The following is a 13,282-nucleotide window of genomic DNA, read 5'->3' as shown; positions in this document are numbered from 1 at the left end:
AAAAACCAAACGTCACATATTCTAATAACACAGCGTTAGGGTTAGGACTCAGGGCACCGAGACCACAGAGGGTTAAATAATACTCCCAACAACCTCGCCCACAGAGTCAGAACAAAGCACCACATAGACAAACATTCCCACTAACGCCCAGGTAACACAGTTTTTTTATGGCATCTGCTCTTACGACTCCAAACGGAGCAGATCTTTGACCTCTGCCCCTCGCTGATTACTGTAACCTTACTCGTTCCAGACCATCTGCCTTTTAAAAAATTACAGTGGGGATGATTAATGAGGGGTTCACAGTCCACCGATTATGATTGGATTATCTATGACATTATATACATTCTCATCACTTTGAGCGGGGGCTCCAGGGAGCCTAGCCCACAAGCTAATGCTAACAAAACCCTGCTTTTAGCTGGGGGATTGAGTTCAAACAGGCCTGGAATTCAAGCACCAACCAAGGGATTGAGTTTCATTGGGGTGAAGAAGCGACAGGGGGAGATGGGAGAGGGGAGGGGGAGGCAGAGGGCTTGCGACTGGTGGGGGTCGACTGTGATGGAGAGGGATGGGATTGCAGACATCTCTTAGTAAATAGATTAACCCAAGGTTGTGTCATCCTGTTGGCCTAATGTGTTGCGTCTCCCTTAAACAATTACACGGCGGCCATTTGTAGCCCTCCGATCAATCTTAGCCGGCAGCAAGAGCCAATTTGAAGGCCCTCCTGGGGCCGACTGAGGATGCTCCAACTCCGAAAGGAAAACCCCCGAGGAGGTCACGGGCCTTCATTCCCTGGAGGTAATCCACACATCTATCTTCCCCTCCGAAGATGACAGATATGGCGATTTAATCGTGTTCTGCTGCTCCTGTTGCGTTTTTATTTTCCTCTCGACTAATGTGAGGATAAAGATGACAGATTTTCTGAGTGATCCCTTCTAATGGACACGACCAGGCAGCTCGGCTCACACACAGAAGAAGAGATCCATTAAGGTCTCTTTAAAAAAACTACAAAAACAAAAAACGTGGTAAAAATAAAAAACAAAATAAAACTGTGCACAAATGCATACAGACAAATCGTGCACAGCTAAACTTGAGATCCTAAAATTGAAACATTCACCTGAGGCACAGCGTGCTAGACTTGCTGGCACCTCTGTAGATGAATTTAAATATGTGGGACAGATCTGTAATTTCTTACCGCCCCCCTCTGAACGCGTGGGCTAAACACGCCGGTGGAATAATAAGTGTTAGACGCAATGAATATTCAGATCTTATTTCAGAATTGTGCTCTCTCTCAAAAAAAATGCTTTGCAACACACACAGACACACACACACAGACATACACATCCCAGCAACACAAAGGAACTCATTATACAAACAGAAAGATAGAAATTCACATAGAAAAACACACACCTAGCCCCATTATCTCACACAGCTCAGACAGCAAAAAAAAAAAAAAACTCAATCACTGCGCACATGCATAAATTATAATCGGTAAAAACCTGGCAGAGGCACACAGAGTTCAGGGTTTGGTTTGAAAAATAACCTTCCCGGCAGAAAAGATTTTTATTTTTTATTTTCTTCTTTCTCCTTTTCCAGCTCGTTGAGCGGGCGTGCTCATCACGGAGTATTTGTGCAGCGAGGAGCATCTGCGGTGGAGGATTTGCGCGAATACGCGGCCGATTACAGTTTGACATTAAAACAGACAGGGGCTGCACATGTGGTTGCCAGATTGGAGCCTGGTTGCCAGATTTGAGTCACTCTTTTTTTCTTTTCTTTTTTTTTCTTTGCCTTCGCCGCCAAGGAGAAAGAGTCGAGGAGGGAGCCATTTTTCAGGGTGTTGGGAGAAAATGGCTCCTGCTTACAAGATTCCCTCCTCGCCCCCTCCACCTATCTAGAGTCAGCCTCCACCTCCCGAGAACACATTTCCACATGTATGCCGGCCCATTTGTTGCCAGAACGATGGAAACACACACACGCACTGATGGAAGTGCCCACACACACGCACACACACAATCCTTATGCATGAATTCACTTTTAGCCACCTGAAGTATTTTGTATCAGGACATAAATGGCCCCCTCCCTCTCTCACACACAAACACACATCGACATATAGAGCGCTCGATCTTATAAAAGGGGAAGAAAACATCCATTTACAGCCAGGGGTCAGTTCAAAGCTTGGACATCTCACCCTCCCCATCCCCGTTTCCCCTCGCTTTCCTCCTGTAGCCCGGGTGAAAGGGTTACACCCCGCCTGATTTACGACAGTGGAATTGTTCGTGGCGACACATGGAATCTGACCTTCTTGTACGCGCATAAATACATGCCTGGCCACAGACACACACACGCACATTAAGCTGCACTGCTCATTTTTATCTGATGGCATTCATTTTTCTCCACTGCACCTTCCTACACTTTCCTCTCGTGCCGAAAAAAAAAAAAAATCCAGATCCTTTCCAACCTGCCTAACTCACTTCTTCCTCCCTAGCCGAAATTTGAACTTTAATGGGGCGGGGGTGTCTTTTCCACAGCACTTATAAATCCTAATAAATCTATCATAATAACTGTGTAATCCTCGGTGTCTGGATGAGGGGAGGCGATACAGAGAGAGGGACAGCCACAGATGACTGGCTGGATTACCAGCGGCTGGATTACCAGCGGCTGAAACCAGAGCTTCTAAAGCCCCTACCGAGCATTAGCAGGAAGAAATCCAATCAGTCTGGAGCTATTCTCTTTTAACACACACACACACAAATTATAAGAGACACACACACACACGGATACACACAGAGGACATTGTTTAAGAAGCAAATGTAGATCATCTGCATTCATGCAAGCATCTCTGCAAAACATTTTTTTACTTCTCACCATGCATGCAGTCAGTGCTGCACATGTGCAAGTACACGCACACACACACACACACACACACACACACACACACACACACACACACACACACACACACACACACACACACACACACACACACACACACACTATAATAGAGCTTCCAGCTGCAGCTTCATATAACTAATCCTGGCGAACATTTGTGAAACATGCACCAGTGACGAGCCAAAGGCAGCATCATCTGTATCTTACAACTTCAAGTCAGCACATTAGCCTCCAGCAACCTTAGGGGGCTCTGTGTGTGTGTGTGTGTGTGTGTGTGTGTGTGTGTGTGTGTGTGTGTGTGTGTTTGGGACTGAATCTCTGTAAGAAAAAAAAAATCTGCATTTTTTTGTGCAACTGTGCATCAGCATGGTCACGCTGACATGCTATTATGAGCCTTCAGCCCGGACTCCAGGGTGTGCTGCATTACAGCTCCCACATAGGCCTTTCTGGCAGTACTCGCAGCTCTCCCACAGGCAGTACATCCATTCATCTCTATCTTCCTGACCCCGGCTGATAAATCAAGCCACTGTGTCCTTAAATTGCCAGTCCAAGCCCTATTGAAGATATTCGCTTTTCCCAGGGATGGAAATTAGCGATAAAAGAAGACACAAAAAGGCACTTAGCTTGCCACCCAAGAGCAGAGCAGTAAAGCAGACCAAGGTAATGATCGTCTATAAGCGGAGGATAGACGGGAGGGATGAAGAGAAAAGACCCGGGTCATAAAATCCATTTACAGAACAACTGGTCACAAAATGGCTAAATGACTAAATAACGGGAGGCTTTGAATACAGCATGGAAGCTGGAGGGCTCTTCTCCTGCTCAGAAGGGGAGCCTGTGGTTGTATTCTATGACAATAATTACACACACAGGCACATGTAATCCAGCAGAATTTGTAATGAATCCTCCCCAGATCAATACCACTCATCTAATTCATTAGTTTGGGTGCTAAATATAGCACGGTGCCCCCATCGTCAGCCCTGGCTTCTTATGCCTAATTATGCAAAACTCCAGTGAAATATTGCATAAAATCATTTCCCTCTGCTGAAAATCCATCATCATCCTCCTCAGTAATCACCCAACCTACCCCCCAATTATTCACAACTTTAATAAACATGTTTTTGACATGCCCCCCAAAAAGTACTTTCAAGCATTCAGTCAAATGAACCCGTGCTCTGTATCATACATGAGCCAGCACACTCTGGTAACATAAACTCTCACACAGTGTGAGAGTTTATGTTTTGTGATCTCCTGCAAAACCAGAAGACCCCCCTGAACTCACTAAAGTAAGCAAGCGTAAGGAGGGTTTGGAATATATGTTAATAAGTGATTAAACAGATGTTTGATGATTATGGGGTCACAGGAAACCATGTTAGGATCGGCTGAATCAGCTCCCATCGCCTTACCGGCCTGGTTGGTGGTGACGGTCACTGATGTGGCCTGCTCAGGCCCTGGGCTCTGAGGTGAGACTCCATTCACCGCCCACACCTCAAAGGTGTAGTTGGTGTGGGCCTGTAGCTCGTTGATGGACACCCTGGTTCCCTTCAGGCTCAGCTGCTGTGGGCTGAAGTGGATTCCATTTCCGCAGGGTTGACAGCGCCGGCCGTCAGAACCGCAGCGCTTACACACTACGTTGTATGTCAAGTCCTGGCGACCCCCAGAGCTCCGGGGTGGGCTCCACTCCAGGTTTACGGAGGTTTCGTTCACATTGGAGATGAGATGCACAGGTGCCGACGGAGGGCCTGCAGAGGGAGGGAGGAGAGCTGGCGTTGTAAAAAGCAGCATGCCAAATGCTAAAAAAGCACACAGATGCAATAACATTGACTTGTGGTTACTGAAATTGAGAAGAAATCCATAATACAAGCAGCCACACTTTCACGATTCTGTCTTTTACTGTCCTTTATTCTGTCAGTTACTTTTACAGTAACTGCTAAGCTGTTAGCTACTCATGTGTTAGCGGTGCTTTGTGGTGGAATATGCAGTTTAATTGAGCTTGAGTTTAGCCAGCTTTTGTTTAGAACATATTTTTGTAATGATTTAAACAGCAATCTGTAGGTTTAAGAAGCAGCTTCAGTAATGTGTTAAGTAATTATAAGCTAATTAGCTGTGTGCTCATGTTGCTTATGCTAATAAGCTATCTAAAGCGGCAGTGGTTAGCGTATGGTTTAAAGCAGCGGGGTTTCTGCCAATTTATTGCAAGATGGACACAATTTCAAACCCAACCCCCACCCCCACTACTGACTCTTTTCAAAGACTGTTAAATGAGCTAAACGTAACACATTCAGCTAGTGTTCCCGTTAACCATTTTTTGTTTTTACACATATTAACAGGCCTGTTCAGCCAGTGTTGCCAACTCCTCAGTAAGTAAAATCGCTATTGGCTGTCCTAAAAGTTGCTAGAAGTCACTAAATGACGTCATCGCCCAGTTTGCATAATTGGTCATGCCTGTGTAATTGTAACAGACCCTGTAGGAGAGAGAAATAACATTGTGAAAGAGACATAGTGAGTAAAAAAAAATCATCCTAAAAGCATTTAGAATATATTTAGAACTAGAAATTAAATTTCTTTTAGCAATTATTGGGTTTTTTTTATGTCACAATTCCAACCCAAAAGTGACATGAAATAGGCCCTCTGGCAGAGTTAGCTAGTAGGGTAGTAGTTAGTAGGGGTGAATATCTCCTATGTGCTTTCACGTCAAAAAGTCGTCATAAGTCTCCAATAACACCAGAAAAAAGTAGCCAGATTTGTTGCTAGTCACTTTTTAGAAAAAAGTTGTTAAGGGGGTCTGAAAACTTGCTAAATATAGCGACAAAGTCGCTAAGTTGGCAATACTGTGTTCAGTATCCATCTACTAATGTTCACGACACACAAAAAAAGAATTCTTGGAACAACTTAATTATGTTATGTAATAATTATGTCAACTGGTAAAACATGATGAATTAACTTGAGTTAATAAGGCAGACTAAGCCTACAGATTTAAGATACACACAATGCACAATAGGTGAACCTTAACTTGCAAGGTTTTACTTCAGTGAAAATAACACGTTAAAGGAACAGGCTGTCATCATATTCACCAAACCGCAAAAAAACATCAAGGTCTGAAATTAACTGCTGATCTGGACAGTTGTCATAATCCTCATGAATACCTGTGGCAATTAATCCTCTCTATGCATAAGTTGTGAATTTGTAATTGACTGGGTTCTCCGTTTATTGGGAGCTGAGGCTTCTTGAGTTACCTTTTAATGTCCTGTCCATTACAGAATGGGAGGATCCAGTTTCACCTCAGTTAATTCAGAATGCTAACAGAAATCCAATAGGCCAACAGACTTTCTTTCAGATTCCTGTCGAATCAGCTGGAAAGTGGTGGGATGCCTGAGCCCACTGCTAACAGTGGGACTTTATGGCAGTCAGTGAATAACTTTAAACAAAGTTTGCTTTGGAGCCTGTTATTTAGTCCCTGCTTTGATATAAAAAGCCACATGCTGTAGTTTTATATGGAAGCAGCTCTGCAGCTATGTGACAAACTTCCTGGCACATCAATCCCAATTTACATGTCAGCTCCGTTGTAATTAGTGTGTTTTTTTGCGTTGTTTTCAAACATAAGCGGCGGTAATTGACTTAACTCTCACTTTCTCTCTCCCCATGTCTCTGTTTTCCCTGTCTCACTGCTCTCCACTCTCTCTCTCCCTCTGACTAATGAAGCGCACGCGAGCTGGCTGAGGGGATCGATGCAGGGTGAAATATGAAAGCTAGTCAGTCCGCAGACGAATCATTTCACAACGGAAATTAATTATCAGTGTTATTTTTGGAGAAGGAGAATGGCAATGAATGATTTCACAGAGACACCAAGAGCAGCAGAGGGAGGACCGCGTGTGGGGCTGTGCACGCATGGTCGCCCGAGGAGGAAGAAGCGCGCTCTGAGTGTCAGCGTATTAATGGAGACGAGTAACTGTGCGCTAGGAAGGCGCTTGGCTGTGCGTGTATGGACACGACTCCAGCGTTATTCTGGCAGATAGCGGTAAATTCGCAAATGCTGAGGGGAGGCAGAGGCTGAGAGGAAGGAGATGGAGAAGACAAACACCGTCTGTTCACCCAGAAAGCAAAAGAAAAAAAACCTGATTAGTATGTAAGGAGCAGGTCTGGAGGGTTGGATACAAGGAGGGAGAGCAAATAATGAGCGTGGCTGGTAAGGAGAGGTATCGGTTTAACTGCCCAGTACATGAGCGTTGAGATGAAAGGATGCAGAATGGACTGCGCTAATAGCACCACCGCTCAGCCTCCCCTTACCAAGTGTAGCCCTCCATGAAAATCTATTAATACATTCCCATTAAAAATCATGATAAAGGACTCATCCACCATCCTTTGCCCCTGCCTTTTCATCTCCTCGCCCACTTTTCCTCATTTGCTCTTTCACCTTATTCCCCACATCTGCTGCCCAGACAATGGGAACAAGTTACAGATGGGATTTCTAATTTAAGGTGCCCACTCAAAGCGTTATCACAATAGCGGCTTTGTCAGTGAGCTAGGTTTAACTCACACCTACTACCTTTACACCAATTCTTGACACACTAGCTGAGATACTGGGCTCTTATCTGGACTTCAGGTGTCATAAACGTAACAGGACAAAGGTGGCTGATCATTTGCACAGCAGTGCTACGCTGTTAAATTAATAATTGAAATGTTATGGAAACACAGACGCAGTTCCATTACCTCAAATCTATAAAACTAGACATCCTTATGTTAGCTGAGTTTTCTTTAGCTTTTCATATAAGAGACAGCTAAAAAAAAAACAACTCACAAGGAAAAATTTTCCCTTGTGTATGTATTGAACAATTACATATACTGTGCTGATGAAAGGGTGTTAGACAGAACTAATCCATCAAACATGATTCAAACCCCAAAATCAGCTCCCTGGTAAAAATGTACAAACTGAGAAATATAGATCATATTATTATCCAAACTCATTTGTATTTGCTTTGCTTTTTTAAACAAATTTGTGGCATTCATCTTTTTCTATCCAAGCTGGATTTTTCAGATTTTTGAATGAAACAAACAGATCTGACCAATCAGACCACTGCATTTAGGAACAAGCGCACTCACAGCATTGAATATCCAAATATTAAAATAACACAATTAGACGCTGTTCCGGTTCAATCGACTCTCTGAAATGATTACTCGGTCTCCTCAGATGTGGTCCCAACTCTGCCAGCAAGAGCTCAAACTGTCCCACTGACTTCCCAATATGTGTACAAAAGCAGTCGGGATACAGTTTCAACTCCTGGATCAAACAATAAAATTCTCCCTGCTGCTGCTTGCGAGAATCGTTTTTTTCCTTTTCTTTTGTAGAAACATCAGTACCAGCTCATCATTGCTTGACGTCAATTCAATTTTTTTCGTAGTGCATTTTCGTAGGACAAATGTTTCGAAAAAATTCAGTTCTTGGTGTGTACGTTATAAAACAAGCTTGCATCCAAAAAGTTTGGAATTTCAATTTTTTGAAAAGTAGCAATTTTTTGGTGTGTAAAGGTCTTTAGGGGGCAGGATGTCCATTGACAGGAGAATGTGTATAATCATCCCATAAAGAATTTTTTGTTCTGCTAATACAAACCTAACAACTGCACTATGTAGCTTTGCTTTTATAAACAAATAAAAATAAAATCTAAATCTTAAATACCATATCAGTATTCTTCCTTGCAAACACACACACACACACGCAAACTACATTTGCCTGTACCTGTCGCTCTCCCAGAAGGCACCATTGGGAACAAGGGAGCGTGGGAGAGCCGTCGGCTGTGACTGACACCCGGTAATTAATCCTGGGAGAAAGAATGGCAGGGGGAGACGGGAGCTCATGCTCGCACAACCTTCATACAACGTTAGCTCAACATGGCCTCAAAATTCACGCTCCTTATGGGAGGTATCCAGGGGGACACTTGGAAAGTTTCTCCTAAAGAAAGTTGGTGATTTCTTTTCCCTCCCTTTCTGTTCGTTTATGGCCTAGCAATTTGCTCAGAGCATTACTTCTTTATTTCCTGCTGCTCTTTCACTTCCATACTCCCCCCCCTCCCCACCTTAATCTGTGTTTCTCATTTTTACTCCACTCCCATTCTCCATCTTTCCCCACAGCAAGCTCCCACCCTCTCCACCCCTATCTCTGTCTGTCTGTCTCTTTCTATCAGTAATTGTTAGCCTAGTGCAGCGCAGGACCAAGTTAAAGAGCCGGGCTAAATTGGCCAGAGCTACGACCCTGCTATTACCATCCGGCTGGGATTCATTCAATGCCCCCCTTGAGTCCTCCACAGTCTGCGTTCATTCCTTACTCCGTACCTCCTTCCTCCACAAAACCACCGCTAAGAAAACTGGGGAAAAATCTGAAAAACACATCAAGGGCCAACAGAAACCCCAAAATGGAGAACAACCCCTCCTTATAACCTGAACACAAGCAGAGCAAGCAGCTCCCACGGGTGTCTGTCACTGGTCCTCATTACTGCTTTGTGTGTGGGTGTATTTATACCCACTCACATGGGTATTTTACCTAGTTTTAATATTGTACACTAAATTGTGTTCGGTGATATCTTCTACCTGATTACTTTATTAAAAAAAAAAAAGAAGTGTATGCGTGTATGGATTTCAGTGCTCCAGCTGCAGAGCAAGATCATTTCTATAGAGGTGGCCAGGCTGAGACTATTAGACACTATTACATAGACTGGGGTGGTACAGAAACTGAGGTCCAAATAACCAATTTTTTGGTCACTTTGATCTCTTTTGTCATTTACTTATGAAGGCATGAGTGCTACATATCTCTATATATTATTATGTAATATAAAGTCCTTAAATAATTATTCTTGTTTACGGCTGTAAAGCCTGAAGCATGAAATAATTGCCAGAAAATTCTGGCAATTAGGGTGGCCATAGTAGTGGCCAGTGCCCCCCCTCTGGCAAAACCTTGGTTGCACCCCTGCTGAGAACATAAAAATCTTTCCTAAAAATGAAAACAAAAGTAACCACAGCTAAAACCTGTATCCCAACTATGAAAAAGACTAGAGCTCAAGGTTGATGGAACAAAAAAAAGAAAGAAAAATGAAACCCCAGAATTCTCAAAAAAATAGTTATAGTACATAAAATCTCCTAAGATGACTATCTGACTAGTAACCAACGTTTCCATTCACATGCAGCGTGCATTAATGGCTGGCCAAAAGAACATCCCAATGAAAAAGGTGCGGGCACTGAGAGCTAGAATACAGCTGGAGTCGTGCAAATGATGAAACTACAACATCCAGTTTTAATCATAATGTTACTTTGCTAGACTGCAAACTAAGAGAGAGGAAAAGTGTTTTCAATAACCCATACACGCGCACACACGCGCACACACACACAAAGACATGCTCCCCAATTACCAGAGATGCTGGCTCGTTCCCAGCCTGACCTTCAGCAAAGCAAACTGGGAAATGAATTTAAGAGGCTTTTTTTCTTCATCTGCTCTGTTCGTGACTCTGAGTGGGTTTTTAGAGAAACAGAGAGAGGGAGAGAGTGAAAACAAAATGTGGATGAGTAGGGATGTAAGAGTGACAGCTGTAATTACAGAGCTCTAACATGTGGATGAGATGTGCAAAAAACAAAAAAAGAAATGTACGGGGAAGGAAAACAGCAGTCGACAGACAGGGTGAGAGTTCAAAGATCAAATGTTGACCGGCTGACGAGGCAGGGCAAAGGTCGCTGAGAGAGTCGGGCTAATGTTCAGTTCCTAACCGCCAAGTTAGGAATGTAGCTGGAATGACAAAGCAGGGTCCTATAAAATCAGTCGAGTAATGAGCTTCGACAGCTGTTACTTGCAGCCGCCGTTGTGAAATGCCGTACTGACTAACGAGACAATGGGGATGACCTCCCTGCTCGTCCATTAAAAGACGGCTAGTAATCCAGTTTATATGAGATGTTGCTGAACAGTGAGGCAGGAGGGTGGATTAGCAGTCTGTTACTTTCATTTATGAATACTTGGGGATTTATCAATATTTGCACTGCAATTGAAAAACAATTCAAATCAGGTGTAAGTGTATTAAAGAATAAACAGCAGGGAATCCTGTTTTTTGTTTTTTTTCAAAAATATGTTTTGCAGCACAGATTCTTTGTTTTTGAACTATCTTGTTTTTTTCAGTGATTCATAATCAGCAGCACTGCACTTATTTTTCTTCTTCTTGTTTTCAACTTTAATTTCTATTACAGGAAGCTGAACGCCCAGGTGGAGATTGTTTGCTGAAAACATTACATGTCCTTATGCAGCATGAAAAGCATCCAAGCAGAATTCCTGCTAGAATATCAAGCTCTCAAACAGCCTACAGCACAAGATTTAAAAGATTTATTTATTTTGCCTCAGGCCTTTATGCATCAAGCTCATTGCCAAAAAAAAAAGAAACAAAATTCCGATTTTTTTTAATGCCAATTTCTCATGTAACGTATATACACACTGTAGGTGTTATTATGTTTTTTGCAAGTAATTTATCCTCACTACGAAAAAAAATTAAGTCGACATGCGAGCCGATTATTTGAAACCTCGGTCATGTTTAATGAGCATCCACCATTATAACAGTACGTGTACTTCAGAAAAAGAGGAAATGCATAATAGGTCCCCTTTAATGGAGTTTTTTGTTAAAGCTCTACATTGTTGTCTGTCCTTCAAATAAAATACCCATTTCACTCCTTTCTATTGCCACTTTATGTGACACATCCAGCCACTGCATAAAAGCTTTTGTACTCGCTGCTCTGAGTAAATACTTTCCTACTTTCATGTTTAATAACAGTTGGAAAATACGTGTAAACTCTGTAGTACTTTGTAGCAAAGTCGAACATTTCCAATTTTACAAATTGCTCACAGTGGTGTATTGCTTTGGATCCTGTATAGATACTATGCTAGAGGGAAATAATTAGGGCTGGGGGGGGTACTTCATCCACTCTGATTCAGTGAGCTGATTTGCTGAGTGATGACTCCTCAGGAACTTGACAGAAAGGCGAGCCAACTATGAGCTAAGCACCTTAACAGATGTTTTCGTTGTTAAAATTACTTCATGACACTAAAATTACTCATTCATAACACAAACGGCTCTCAAACGAATGTATCAATCTTATTATTTTCCCGTAAGATGGGAGTGCAGGGATTCGGGTGTTATGTGGCTTTTCCTGTTCTCTCCGTGTTTGTGTGCATTTCTGCCACTATGAACTCCCAGTTCTGTGACTCAGAGTGGGAACGAGGTCTAAAAAAAGGCAAGAGGTATCATTAGGCAGCAGGATTGTTGGCAATATTTGTTATCACAGACGTGGTGAGTTAGTGGGGTAGGCTTGGAAGGACCAGATTCACTAGCAGTTCACTCATACAACCGGAAGGAGGAAAGTGAAGACACACACAGATGAATTTACCACTGAACACCTTCCTCTAGCTTGATTCATTGCTGTCTTCTAGCTTTCTTCCCTTTATCCCCCTGGTCCCCATTGCTTTATTTTACATATGTCTTGCCCTTGTTTTCCTTTTTCATCACCTCCCCCAAACAGTTTCATTCCTGTTCACCGTCTGGAAGACTGAATCTGGGATGCAGCGGTTTTTACCCTCATTAGTTCTATGTCACTGTGACCGATGACTAAGTACCACCTGAGATCAAAAGACGCCTATTAAACCAACATGCGCCTTTTTTATGTTTGCACAATTTGCATGATTATCTGTCAGTGTGTGTATACGTGTACGTGTACATGTGTGTGTGGGTGTGAGGGCCTGGCAATGCATGTTTTAGAATCAATGCCCGTGTTTCGGTGGAGGCGGTCTATCTCAGTGTGTGTGTCGGGGTTCCTTTCCAAAACAGTGTTTGGTTACAGCTATCTTTGGCTGTTTAGAAAATCACTGCAAACCACAGCCTGTCACGGCCTACTGGTAACATAACTGCGTGCTGTGTATCGTTATGCTACATGTGGGTGTACTTACGGGTGCAGGGCATGGATGCCGGGTCCGTTTCGGAGCGGAAGTATCCCTTGTCGCAGGCACAGGAGGTGGAGCCTTCTCTGACAGAGTAACTGTGAAGAGGACACTTGGAACAGGCGCCATCGGTGGCCAGAGCACGGTAGTAACCAATCTTACAAGCTGAAAGATAGCAAAAACACAGAGAGGAAGTCGGGTTAGGGTTGCAAATCTGGACAATATGAAATACATGTTTATGACTCAAATGCTTTTGTACTAGAGGGGAAAGTTCTGGAAGAAGCTGGGAGGCTGTAGTTCCCAAGCAGCCCACTAATAAATTAGTGGTGGTTTTAGCTGTATGCTTCTGTCCTTCGACACAGCATTTGCAGCTAAAATTCATTGGAATGTCATTGAAGGGTTTTTGCTCACAAATCAAAGTATGGAACAAAAATTTAGATCTGA

General features: G+C 43.1%; 1 protein-coding gene across 2 annotated transcripts in view; it reads right to left on the bottom strand.

The window, feature by feature from the left end:
* The window catches only part of epha4l (eph receptor A4, like), a 59,002-nt gene that overhangs the window by 18,723 nt on the left and 26,997 nt on the right, over window positions 1–13,282 (bottom strand). For both annotated transcript variants that reach the window (XM_085245024.1, XM_085245025.1), the window contains exons 4-5: window positions 12,848–13,003; window positions 4,290–4,625 (exon numbers count right to left, since the gene is read on the bottom strand). In XM_085245024.1, the coding sequence (XP_085101150.1) occupies window positions 4,290–4,625; window positions 12,848–13,003 (492 nt within the window). The remainder of the gene's footprint in view (window positions 1–4,289; window positions 4,626–12,847; window positions 13,004–13,282) is intronic.

This window comes from Mchenga conophoros, linkage group LG14 (genome assembly GCF_057382185.1).
Source record: "Mchenga conophoros isolate Kocher_MC1m ecotype Shallow Benthic linkage group LG14, M_conophoros_male_GT1.1, whole genome shotgun sequence".
Classification (NCBI taxonomy): domain Eukaryota; kingdom Metazoa; phylum Chordata; class Actinopteri; order Cichliformes; family Cichlidae; genus Mchenga; species Mchenga conophoros.
This window is presented reverse-complemented; position numbering and strand designations above follow the sequence as displayed.